General features: G+C 44.5%; 1 protein-coding gene across 3 annotated transcripts in view; it reads right to left on the bottom strand.

Annotated features, from left to right (window-relative positions):
- The window catches only part of SBNO1 (strawberry notch homolog 1), a 48,074-nt gene that overhangs the window by 13,349 nt on the left and 21,588 nt on the right, over nucleotides 1-13,137 (bottom strand). For all 3 annotated transcript variants that reach the window (XM_054594248.1, XM_054594246.1, XM_054594247.1), the window contains exons 10-24: nucleotides 12,656-12,817; nucleotides 11,716-11,851; nucleotides 11,532-11,637; nucleotides 11,254-11,407; nucleotides 10,609-10,791; nucleotides 9,730-9,827; nucleotides 7,469-7,620; nucleotides 4,700-4,900; nucleotides 4,182-4,349; nucleotides 3,908-4,083; nucleotides 3,342-3,473; nucleotides 1,774-1,909; nucleotides 810-922; nucleotides 649-720; nucleotides 121-220 (exon numbers count right to left, since the gene is read on the bottom strand). In XM_054594248.1, coding sequence (XP_054450223.1) covers nucleotides 121-220; nucleotides 649-720; nucleotides 810-922; nucleotides 1,774-1,909; nucleotides 3,342-3,473; nucleotides 3,908-4,083; nucleotides 4,182-4,349; nucleotides 4,700-4,900; nucleotides 7,469-7,620; nucleotides 9,730-9,827; nucleotides 10,609-10,791; nucleotides 11,254-11,407; nucleotides 11,532-11,637; nucleotides 11,716-11,851; nucleotides 12,656-12,817 — 2,089 coding nt within the window. The remainder of the gene's footprint in view (nucleotides 1-120; nucleotides 221-648; nucleotides 721-809; nucleotides 923-1,773; nucleotides 1,910-3,341; nucleotides 3,474-3,907; nucleotides 4,084-4,181; nucleotides 4,350-4,699; nucleotides 4,901-7,468; nucleotides 7,621-9,729; nucleotides 9,828-10,608; nucleotides 10,792-11,253; nucleotides 11,408-11,531; nucleotides 11,638-11,715; nucleotides 11,852-12,655; nucleotides 12,818-13,137) is intronic.

The raw sequence follows: 13,137 nt of genomic DNA, 5'->3' as shown, positions 1-13,137 counted from the left end.
TTTATGCAATTGATATCCAAAAGAAACTAAAATCTAAGACACCACCACATGTTCAAACAAATTTTAGTACCACTTTATCAGTACTCACTTTCCTTTGTTATGATTATTTTAAAAAGTTACCTTTAAAGAATTCTCCAGGATAGTCTGGAGGTGGTGATACCATAGGAGAATCTAGGTTTACAATGGATTTCATGACAATTTCTAATGCATTTCTTCCATACTGCAATAAAATCAAAAACAAAACCAGTTTTAGCATTTGGGTACTCTTCAATCACATGACCAACTGAACACTGTAACAACAATTATTGTAGCAAAGGTTAAAAAACAACAGGACTAAGTTATCTTCATACCTATTCTGTCCTCCCTGGTGCTTAATTTACACCTTCACACACAGCAGACATTCAGTAAGTAACTTCACGTCTGGGAACTCCTACTTGATTCATTCACAAACATGTAGTACCTCCTTCCTATTTTCCAACAGGAATAAGATCATACTGCAGAGTTGATGACTAAAGATCTAGCTGATATGTGAAACCCTATCTTACTGTGACCGGGAAACCATGATTTTACAGCCAACCCCTAAGAGGCGGCAGTTGTAAGCCTTCAACAGTCCCTGCAAGGTTTCGGAGACACAGCTCTGGGACGCACCTTATTATCGAAGTTGAACCTGCTCAGGTCTCTAGACTCGGTCGCTCTTCTGTCACCATGCGTCAGTGCCCCCTGTCAAGACACAGAATGTCCAATCAAGGAACAGAAGGCAGGGAACCAACACCATCCTTTACACACATCTGTACAACTCAGAAACTCACCAAACTCTCAAGTCTTTTAGCAACAATAGATGCAAATCTCTGCTCTCCTGCCAGTTCAGAAATCAGGAAGACATACTCGGGTGCAGTGACTTGGTTTGATCTATGAGTTCGCCCTGCAACAACATTTTAAAAAACCAGGTGTGTTCACTAGAAAGAGAGAATTCTGAGACCTATTCCTAGAATTTAACACTAAGACGGTCTCTAGAAACCCTGAAACAACAGGAAAAATACAAAACTGTTAAATGCTAGCTGCACGTGTTATTGCTACCCCAGTGTGGTTAACTGAGTTCTGAATTGAGTTCTTAAGAGGGCAGTTTACGGAACTCTGGAAAACACGACTGGCGTCTTGCAGAGTAAGACATGAGAGAAGAGAGCCGACAGGACGCACGGTGGCAGCGCGCTCACACTCTCGTTTACCCAGCTGGCGCTGCTGCACATCGAAACTGCTGAGGTTCTGCAGGTGACAGCTGCGTAGCCAAAGGTCTCTACTGAAAAACAGCTCCTTTTGGGAACTCATTTTATCCCCATAAATAAAATTTATGGGGTGCTGCTGATGCACACAGCTTCTCAAGATTCTCCCCAAAGTCTTGTTCACGATCACCAGGTGCCAGGAACATGAGGATAGAAGGGCAGGAAGGGCGCTGCGCCCTCTGGGAAGCCTCCCAGGGCTGAAAAGGACATGAGTGACACCTCGTGTAGGTCTGTAACAAGTCACCCCTGAGAGCCCTGCTCTGGGACAGCAGGCCACAAGCCCGAGGGAGCCCCCTGCAGCTCCTCTGCGTTGTGATGAACAGGTGAGAATTCATGACGTACGCTCTACTTTAAGGTATATGCAACTCACAAACACCGCCACAATCCAAGTGTGTCAGGTTTAAGATGTCTGACATTAAATATAGACTTTGACATGCACACATTTCCCTAATGATTCCACTGCCTATTAGTTAGCTTCAGCGTAGAAACGTACCAAATTGCTGAATTGCTCTATCAGCACTCCAGGGCAATTCCAAAGTCATGTGAACTCTTCGCCTTTGATTTTTGGCTCTCCGATCTGCTTGTAATGAAATACCTGAGCTGGCAGCTTCTGATATGATAGCAATATTCTGTATCGAATGTAAGAGGAAAAAAGATCATCTCTGCACAAAGACAAACCGGGAGGTATCCTAAAGAAAGTCTTTAGGTAGAGACTACTGGGGACCCACCAATGCCCACTCTCCTCTGCTCCCTAAATTAAGAACCCCCAATTTTAGCCAAAGGCATGGCTGCCCAGAATCAGGATCACATGTCACAGTCTCCCTTGCAGCTCAGGGTGGGCACACACCAGCCAGTAGGTTGTAGTGATGGGAACAAGGTTCAGAAAATGTCCTTGAAGTTGAGAATACGCCCTCTCCTTGCCGCTCCCCTCTGCTGGCTGAGAGGCAGAGGGTCAGGAATGAGTCTGAGGCGGCCGCCTTACACGGTGGCGGCATGGAAACGGCGGCCCACACAGTGAGGGACAGGGCAGAGGCGGCCCGCTCCTCCGGTGGTCACGCCGGCCTTGGCTAGTGCTCCAGGAAGGAGTGCGCCGGGAGAATGAACTCCTACCCGGATTAAATCAGCACGACTGTGTTTTCTGGCACTTAACAGCCGAAATGAGTTCCAATTAATACTATTCCCTAATACGTAGGGGCAAATTCATGAAACAAGTACATAAAATAACAGATACCATGTGTACCTACAACCTGTACAACACGTAACATGAACTTTTAAATCTATTAAAAACACAACTTTGACAATGCTATCACCTATGTCCTAGTTACAAAGCAGAAAAATTCACTGAAATATGCAAAGTGTGGGTACACAGAGGCAGCTCTACTGCCCGCCTTTAGACTGAGGCATGGCGCTCAACGGCGCCACCCGTTTCTTAGCAACCTCATCGGCAAGCATGTAAAGCATTTCCCACTAGATGGGGGAAGAACTGGGCCAAGAGTCTGAAACTCTGACGAGGCTTCCCTAACAATCAGAAAGAGCCTTTGGGGGCAACGGAATTCCCTCCAGAGGTCAGATGGACCAGGCCAATCCGCAAGCCGTGCAGAGTCGGCCACCCCAGTGCGACACGGCAGAGCAAAAAAGCAGCAGCTAGGCCCCAGGACCTCAGTACATGGGCACGCTTCACACATGTCTACATTCAGAATGAGACTGGGCAGGAGGGTGGCGTTGCATCTGGCGCCCCTAGGATGACCTGGGAGAACGCACTACCCTAACATTCTGATTAAAGATTTCAAAAGCCCCCGAAACCATCAAGAACCACAACTAATTCTGTGCATAGCACAAAACACTTATTACATTCATTTTATGAGAAAATAAAGTACGTAAATGGTCCGTGATTATGTACAATTATTTAAAAATATAGAATAATGACCTTCAACAGGCATAATTTATATTAAAAGAAAAAGCCTTCTAGAGATTAATCTAAATGTCTAAAAATATGGCCGATATTATCATTGAAAAGCACCCAATGATAAAAATGGAGAAAAAAGTCCTGGAGAAACATACCTTATCTCCGTCCATAAATCTTTGTTTTTCTGTGATATTTAGTATTTCCACAGGGACGTCTAGTTCAGACCTTGACTCGTAAGATATACTTCCATCATCATTGCTTACAACCCTCCCCTTGCGGCCGGTCATCTGCAGAGCCAAACAACAGTGCCCTGTAAGCTCACGGCGCCCGCACGCGCCCCAGGACCCCTCATGGAGCAACTGGGCACAAGGCAGAAGGGACGAGCGGCCCGTTGCACTGCGCACCCCGGCAGCACCAGGCAGTGGGGGACAGGGGTGTCGCAACACAGGCCCTGGTTCTGAAAAGTTCAAATTCCCGTGAAGGCAGCAGACGTGGCAGTGATCACAGAGGCCACCTGCCAGGCATGGGGGCAAAGACAAGCGTCTCGGGGCAGACACTCCGACACGAAGGGCGCTGGGCGAGGACTGAAGAGCAGGGGCCTCGAGATCTGAGAGTAAACGAGACCGTTACGTAACACCCAGAGTCTCACTCATTCTGCAGGGCTTTACAAGTGGCACGAAATCAGCAGGACAAGACAAAACCCCGCTCCAGTCCTTTTTACCTCAGCAACATTCTCGGGGCCGCCTAGTTCATCTATGAGTTCATCCAGGGTATTTGGAGGGAGGTCTTCAGCTAATTTTTCCAGCTTATCAAGTAGATCTTTCTTCATCTGCTGGGCCCTTTCCACGGCGTCCTGACTTGTTATAAGGCTATTATTACTGTTGGTATTACTGTTAGCTAGATAAAGTACATTTGTTAAAAATCAGTACGGAGTTCAAACATTTGTTTTGTTCAAAAGCACAATTCACAGACAAAGCAAGCTTCCACATGGATACCTGGTGCGCTGTTAGGAGCAGGCGGAATAACTGGTGTAGATGAAAAACTTGGTCGTTTTGATCCAAGACCTGATGCTAATAAGGCACTTTGAATAGAATCTGGATCGATACTTTTCTTCCTTTTTTTATCTTTATTTTTCTTGTGGTCTTTTCTGATTAACCAAGGATCTGAAAGTTAAGAAATGATATGTCAAATCATTTGTTAAAACAAGTACAGAATCGTCAAAGGAAAACAGCCAACTTTTTTGTATTGTTAACTGGTAACCTGTCACCAACCGCCTGTCGTCCACCACGGCCCGTCACACCCGTACACCAGGGGGCACATATGACTCTGCCGTCTGAGGTTAAAAACCACTGTACAAGCCTGAGCTCATTATCTCATATAAACGGACAGAGCCTCCCGAGGACAGACAAACCGGGACTACACTCTGTAATAACGTGCACCCCGCAGAGAAGACACCTCCGAACACAAGGAAACGGCTACCCCGCAGGCCCCACTTGACGGGCCGAGAGCTCACCGCCCTCGTCGTCCTCGCTGGACTCGTCTCGGAAGGGGTTGAAGTCGTCGTCGTCTCCAGAGCTCAGGTTCTTGGAGCTCCCGCAGTCGCTCTCGTCGTCGGCCTCGGAGGCGTCGGACCCGCTCCCGCTGTCGTCGGAACTGCTGCCGGCCAGGCCGCCCGCTCTCCGTGCTTTTTTGGCTTCTCGAGCCATTTCCTCACCTGCCCTCAAACGCAAACAGAGAGTCAGCCTGGCACAGCGCTAAAAGCCCGGGAACTGCCACTAGTTGATGAGTCAATTCAAACGGGACTGGCAGCGGAAGGGCGTTGATGTAAGCATGTAAGAACAAATCAAATTTGCGAGCGAGCATTAGCCTTTGAACTTTCGTAGGGATTAGGTTATGTTCATTATCCTTAAGGAGTTGTTAGATACGTAAGTACAAACTCAAAACTGCCTTGAGGTGCACAAGTTCCAAAATACATTCAGAACAGGTAAAGCAGTCCGGATCTCTGGCACTGTCAGAATTTCACTGTGTATCGGATTGAGAGACGAGGTGTAACCAAACAGCTTTGCAGAGTATTTAAAAAGTAAAATACTTTAGCCCTGGCTGGGTGGCTCAGTTGGTTGGAGCATCATCCCAGGCACCAAAAGGTTCTGAGTTTGATCCCCAGTAGGGGCATATAATCAATTATGTTTCTCTGTCACATGGACGTTTCTCTCTCTCTTCCTAAAAATCAATAAATACGTCCTTGGATGCAAGGATTAAAACAAACAAACCAAAAAAACCTATATTGGAAAAAAACCCTTAAAAAAAAAAAAAAGATTTTAATGGGATACAGCGGAGCATAATAGGATGGGTTTGAACTGCATGGATCCACTTGTATGCAGTTTTCAATAATTACTGTAAACGTATTTTCTTTTTCATGATTTTAACAACACTGACTTTTCTCCAGCTTAGTCCATTGTAAGGAGAGAGCACGCAACACACACGACATACAAGGTGGGTGCTCCGTAAGGGTTCATGTCGGTGATGGGGCTCCCAGCCAACAGCAGGGCACACGGAGGACAGGCCGACAGTTGCGGGGGCGGTGGGGGGGTCTAGGGGGAAACGGTGAAGGGATTAAGCGAAAATAAAATAACCAACCAACCTAGACAGACAGCAGCATGATAATTACCAGACTGGAAAGAGGGATGGGGGAAGCAGGAGAGCGCAAAAGGGGGGATAAATTGTGATGGAAGGAGACTTGGGGGGGTGAGCACACAATATGTAGATAGTATATTACAGAACTGTACCCCTGAAACCTATACTTCTATGAACCAATGTCACCCCAATAAATCCAATAAAAAAATAGGTTCTTAGTGGTTACGTTTTAGGGGATTCAAAAGGAGTACAAAGATTTTGGCTGCGTGGCGGGTTGGAGCCCCTGACTCTCATGTTGTTCAAGGGTCCACTGTACAAACAATCTAGAAAGCTGCATTTTTAGCCCTGGCTGGCACGGCTCAGTGGATTGAGTGCTAGCCTGTGAAAAGAAAGGTCGCCAGTTCCTTCCCTAATGGTCAGGCACATGCCTGGGATGCAGGCCAGGTCCCCAGTTGGGGGCGTGCAAGAAGCAACTGATTGATGTTTCTCTCAAACGTTAATGTTTTCCCCTCTCTTTTTTCAAGAAAAAAATAAAATCTTTTTAAAACAGCTATAAAAAACTGTATTTTTGAAGCCAAAATGGTGCTGAGTTATCATACTAAATATGCAGAAAAGACATCTAAAAGAATCCAATCAAAACTACAAACATTAAAAGTTTCACATATTTAAGACGCCACTGATTCTGAGACGTTCCTTTTCATGCCACTAGGATAACAGAAACACCGCCAGTTACACTATACCAACCACCTCACTTTCAGGTATATTAAAAATGTAAAAAATGTATTTCTTAGAATGAATGAAATAAGGTTCAAGTGTCAAGCACTGGGTTTGGAGCACACAACATCATATTCTTCACAATAAGTTATTATCACTATTAATAGTGAAAGAGCCTGAAAAGGTTAACTCCTCCAACAGCATAAGCACCTAAACAGAAACCCAAGTTTGCATTACTATGAAATGCCTAACAGACACGGGTTAGTATATTCCCAATAATGAAATAAAAAACATGAGTCTCTTTGAATAAGACTATGAACACAGATATAAACGCAGTTTGACAACAGAAAGGCCCGGATTTTCGTTCCTGTACGTTGCTCACTAGCTGCATGCACCTGGGAAAACTCCTTTTCCTCTTATTCTTCCCGTGCCTTCATTTCCTATTTATAAGACTGAAAAACCAGCAGTGACTGGTATGGCTCAGCGGATCCAGCGCCGACCTGCAAACCGACAGGTCACCACTTCAACTCCCAGTCAGGGCACGTGACTGGGTGTGAGCCAGGTCCCAGGTGGGAGCGCACGGGAGGCAACCGGTCACTGTTTCCCTTTCTCCCTACCTTCCCCCCGCCTCTGAAAATAGATCAAATATTTTTAAAAATACACTTTTTTAAAAAAATGAGAAACTGAGAACTGCTTTCATATGGATCCCCTGTATGGCCACTGTTTAACACCATGCCTTGCAGCATTCAAATGGTTCCAGCCCTAATTTAAAACAGGTTCCTTGTGCGTTCAAAACTCCATGAGCAACAGTGAAAATAAGGAGCCACTTGCCGGCTCAAGGCAGGCAGTTAATACCCAAAATAAATTTGCTTCAAAATGCTCAAATCTATACTATTTTCAACAACATGAAAAAGAAAGGCAAAAAAACACCCACCTTTCCGCTTCTTTGTTTTATTTTCTTTACAAGGGCTGTCTCTTGGTGAACTGCTGTTACTTGGAGCTGTCAGATCGATTCCCAGCAAACTGTAAAGCTTTTTTCTGTCTGGAGCAGGGAAGTGTTTTTCAATGAGCGACTGCAACACCCCTCTGTTTGCAGGAAGGAGAGAGAGTGATGTGAGCGATTCAGTTTGAAAAATAATTTATTATGTATGAAGTCTCACTGCCTATACTTCTTAAAAATCAATATACTTTGTTCAATCTTACAAAGTACTGCTAATCCAGCTCAGATGAATTTTAATACACTAGGAGAAGGCCATCCAACTGCAATGCAATGTAAACTGAGCCAGAGAGGCAGTCTATACACTTGCAGTGGCTATGTTAAAAAGTAAACTGTTGAAACTAACGTTAACAATGTTTTATTTAACTCATATTACTGCAGCACGTAACCAGGGAGCTGTTTTACACTGTTTCACTGGCCTTCTTGAAACCTGGCGTGCATTTGATACTTAGAGCACATCTTGATCTGGACTAGCCACGTCACCGCCCTGTGTGACTGGTGGCTATCATTTTAGATGGGGCAGTGCTAGGCACACAAGCACAGAAAAACACAGATTAGCAAGGGCATGTTTTGCTTGTAAAAGCAGTTTTTATTTTTATCTCTCTTAAATGGAGCCACTTGAATGTATCCCCTAAGGCCAGAGATAGTATGGTGGCAAATCATTTGCTAATCTCACTACCAGAATTAGGACTGGCAGTTTAGAACAACAAACTGAAAAACAATGCCCAAAACCATTTTTTTTAAACTCATTTTTTACTATCTCATGACTATTCGCAAGTATTAGAGCTTACTAAATTGAGGCAAACTAAACTTATTTCTTATCAGTTATGTACTTACTGAAACTGTGATGTCAAATGTGAAACTAAAACAGCCACTACACCCAGCTGCCCCAGCTGCCCCAGCGGCCCCAGAGGAGGGCAGACGGCAATGCGGCCGTTCGTGAGCCCGAACCCTGGGACCACCCCGCCCGTCGCGCAACATTGTGGCACTGCTCGCCCCCCCACAGGTGTGCTTCTAGGTGCCGCACAGAACTGCAAAAACTAAGGTCAGAAAAACTTAAAAAGAGTAAAGAGGTGAATCAAATATTTTACCTCTAGGAAATGCTGACATTTAAATTAATCTAAGCCAGCGATTTTCGACCGTGTGCCACAGGAATTTTTAATATATGCAACACCTGACTACTTAGGGGCGTGAACTGCCTTTCCCTTAGACCGACCAAAAGAATGACAGCGGCTGGCGCTACAGTCGTCCAATACAAATGAATCAAAAGTGTATGTATTTTTTGTCAGATTGATAAAAAACACTAAGGGGGACCCAAATAAACCCACGTTGTCTTCTCTGGAGGTGGGTGCCTTGTAGCACCGGCTTCGCCGGCTAGGTGTGTTTTGGGAGCCCATCTGCATCAGTGCACCAGCGGGCGGGGTTATGAGAGGCTGTGTTCGGCATCAGTTCGTTTTTTTCAAGACTCTCAGTGCTTTACCCATTTCCTGGTGGGTGACGTATGAGCACACCTGCCCACACCATGCTGAGTGTTCAACAGTTTTTGATCAAAAATGACATGACCCCGTGCCTCACCCTCCCTATCTACCCCATCTTGCCCTGAGCAACTAGTGTTGTTTTTGTTTCCCCAGATAAAAAAAGCCCTCAAAGGGAGTCAGTCTACCGATGTGGAAGACGTGAAACAGAGCAGCAAAGCACTAAAAAGGAATGAAAATCAAGTTCAAAACTGTTTTGAGCAGTGGGGAAAAAAAGTCTCAATAGGTGTATTGTATTAAATGGAGAGTACTTTGAAGGTGATCAAAGTTTAAACATGTTAAAATACACAGCCCTGTCTGGGGTGGCTCAGTGGACTGAACACCGACCTGCGAACCAAAGGGTCACGGGTTTGATTCCTGGTCAGGGCACATCTCTGGGTTGCTTGCCAGGTCCCTAGTGAGGGAGCATGTGAGAAGCAACCACACATTGATATTTTCCTCCCTCTCTTTCTCCCTTCCTTCCCCTCCTCTAAAATAAATAAAATCTTTTAAGAACCTATAAATACACAATTTTTTATAAGTAAATTATGGGTTTATTTGGGTTCCCCCTCGTGTAATATAGTTTTTGGTGTGCTGCAACATTTTAGTAATTAGTTTATGTGTGCCATGAGATAAAGAAGGTAAAAAATCATTAAGTAAAAACTCAAAACCAAAAAACATTACTTGGCGGTTGAAACAAAATCATTCAGTTCTCCCCCTCCTTCTTCCAAGGCTTCTAATGTTCTGGCTTCTCCTGTTGACTGTAGACCAATGACAACACACTGGAGAAAAAGAAAAATGTATCACTTATATATAAAAACATGCACGTGTTTTTTTAAAGACATTTTAAATATTTAGTAAAAAAAGATCTCAAATGAAAATTGACCACTCTGTGTATGTGTGCTCACTTACTTCCAGTCTACATATATAGGAGACATGCTATGTGTGAAAACTTAGCTAGAAAAAGAGGATCCCAGCAGTGGACATGAGTGAAGCCCCCACCCCATTTTCTTTGTGTTTCAAGTAGAGATATACTCATCAAAAAGGAAAAAAACCTTAAGAAATATATATCCAAGCCCCAGCCAGGTAGCTCTCAGTTGATTAGAGCGTTACCCCAATACACACAGGTTGTGCGTTCAATTGCAGGTCAGGGCATGTACAAGAAGCAACCAATGAATGTACACACAAGTGAAACAACAAATCAATGTTTCTCTCTCTCTCTCCCCTTCCTCTCTCTCTTAAAAAAGAAATCAATTATACATATTTATTTACACACCCACTCACACACCCACCCACCCACATGTTATATCAGTGCTTATTATCTGTGGGGATGGCCAAATTATAGTCATATTCTTTACATTTTTTGAACTATCAAAATTCTTTATAACCAGGCATTTTATTATTTTAAAAACTGTTTTTTTACAGTCTTAACTACATTAATATTTTTGTAACTATGCTTTAGAAAACGGTTTTACAGGTAGAAAACCTCAATGCCCGAAAGACTTAAAACACCCGCCGCCTCCGCCCCGGCGGAGAACCCGTGTCGCAGCGCCGCCTGCTTACTTTCCCGTTCTTGATTTCCTCGCGCGCCAGCTGCACGACCCTCTTAACTTTGGACGCTATGCACAAGTACTTGAAGAACCTCTGGTGGGCGGACCAGAACTGCCCCCACATGGACTTCTTCATCCGCTGCTCGGCGTCGATCAGATCGGCCGCCTGCTGAAACCGCTCCCTGGCAACGACCCACTGAGGACACACAACCAACACTTAGGCATTTCATCTTTGAGGGAGTGCACAGTATTTTAAAGTAACTAATGCAGCCAGAACAATGTTAAGGGTAAGATTATTTAACATTAATTTAATGAAGCATAATCAGTAACTTCAGCTCTTTAAAAAATTTTTTCAAGATGCTCACATAGAGTTGTCCCAAAATTCTTATTACCTAGCATTTATTAATTTATTTCTTATTTTAGGAAATAATTACATTGTGATTTTTTTAAAATTATGCAAGTAAAACAGTGGCTATTTTCTATAAATTAGCAAAGAGAAGGCTTAAAATATGAGATAACTAAAATCTGGTGATTTACGTGTTGTTTTCTGACAGAAATATATTCTTGTGGACTGACCCACATTACACTGAACAAAAATGACCAACAGAAACATCAGCAGGTGCATTAAAAACAGTAGAAGTAAGGAAAACATTCTCACCAGCTTGACTGCTTTGTTATACATTTTCACATAGCTCTGAGAAAGAAGAACTTCCTCAATTTTGAAGGTCACTCCAGTGAAGCTCAGCTGTCGAGCAATGTACATTCCTCTAAGCTTCATATCCATAGCGACTATTTCCATGGCACCAACACCTCTGAATAAAATTAACACACACAGTAACTCTCATTAAATATAGTAGGGCTTTAACATACGTGAATGAGGTCTTAGCAGTACCCATCTTTGAGATTGCTCCTGAGAACAGTCGTAAACCGCATTACCTCCGTTCTACTGCTTGGATAAAATCACTGAACTCTCTAAATGGAGTTCCTTCACCCCATATTCCAAGACGGTTCATGTATGCCATGTTTCGTGGTTCCGAAGCACCTGAAAATCCCCAAAATAAAACATTTTACAACTGAAAAAATAACCCCTCACACACCTTTTAAATAAGCAGCTACTTACCAGTGGCACTGGCATACACAACCCTGGCTTTTGGCAATTTGTTCTGAAGCTCTAAAACTGCTAAGCCTGTCTTGGTTGGCTTTGAAGAACCAACAGGACACAAGTTTTTGGCTTTATGACATTCATCAAACACTATCTGCACGAATGAATTAAGGAACACATCACATTATCAGCACATGCCTTCAGTCTTTCAGGGAAAGCTCACTCTCATTTCCCGGAGGCCTTGGGAAACACCCAAGATGTCTGGGGTGGTGGCCCTGGGGAAAAGCCCCAGCCCCTCAGGGGGAAGGATGCTGTCGGTAACACACCCCTGGGCGTGAACCCATTTGCAACATACCCTCGTATCTATCATCCAGCTTTGTCAAGCCTCCACATTCTGCCATATTTGCTTCAGATTATTACTCTTTTTCGTTAGGATCACAAACACCAGCAAAGCCCTCTGCGTGCCTTCCCTTGATTCCATGCCCTCCCCCTCAGGGCTCAGAGGCCTCTAACTGACGTTGGCGTTCACTGCAGCCAGACACTCAATCCTCAGCTAGAGCGGAGAAAAGATCTGCCACACAGACAATTCTGGCACCTCCTATCAGTAGAAGCCTGGCTGGCGAGCCCCACAGCCGGCCTTTCATGCCGTCCCCCTCCTGGAGGGCCACGCGCGCGGGCTGTCTCCCCGCAGCACTCCGCCGTGCACGCGTGCAGTGGGGGCCCAGGAGGAAAGCGAACTCTTCAGCGCCTCGCAAGCCCACGGACATTTTCCTAAACCAGGAACTTATGAAGCCAAAGGACAGAACCAGCTCCCGGCCCGTTGGACCCTCTGTGATCACTAAGGCTGGCTCCCCAGCACTGTGTTTTACTCAATCTCTGGACTCCTGGTTTCCACATGTTCATCCTTCAATTAACTTTCTATCAGTAAAAATATAAAAACGTTTGTTGCAAAGGATACAACACCATCGAAGTCATCGCCGCACCAATGCAGAAGCTGTTTTAACCTTGTTTTGTATTTCCCGCCTGACTGGCTTTCACCAATAAGGGAAGAGTAAGTAGCAAAAATAACACCCTTTTTCACACTCCCATTATGTTTGGAAGAAATTTTTCCATACTTAAACTGAAAAAGAAAAGAGAAAAACTTAGTAAATACACTTTCTCTCTGATCCTTACTCCACCCACTCTTCTACAGCAGAGTCTGGTGGTCCAGGGCGGGCTGTTCGGGGAAGGCCAGGACCTCCTAAAATCTCTCAATCTCTCTCTCTCTCTCTCTCTCTCACACACACACACACACACACACACACACACACACACAATGCATGTGCCTAGCAGACGTGCACAGACAACTTTATGGTGCAAAGACCATTTCCAAAGTCTCAAAAAAGCCTATCACCAAAAACAGATTACAAACCAAACTCCCCTACAAAAGTCACAATACCT

Source organism: Pteronotus mesoamericanus, unplaced genomic scaffold (genome assembly GCF_021234165.1).
Source record: "Pteronotus mesoamericanus isolate MK-2021 breed Mesoamerican mustached bat unplaced genomic scaffold, CSHL_Meso_final scaffold_507, whole genome shotgun sequence".
Classification (NCBI taxonomy): domain Eukaryota; kingdom Metazoa; phylum Chordata; class Mammalia; order Chiroptera; family Mormoopidae; genus Pteronotus; species Pteronotus mesoamericanus.
Note: the sequence above shows the minus strand (reverse complement) of the source record. Positions and strands in the feature narration are given on the sequence as shown.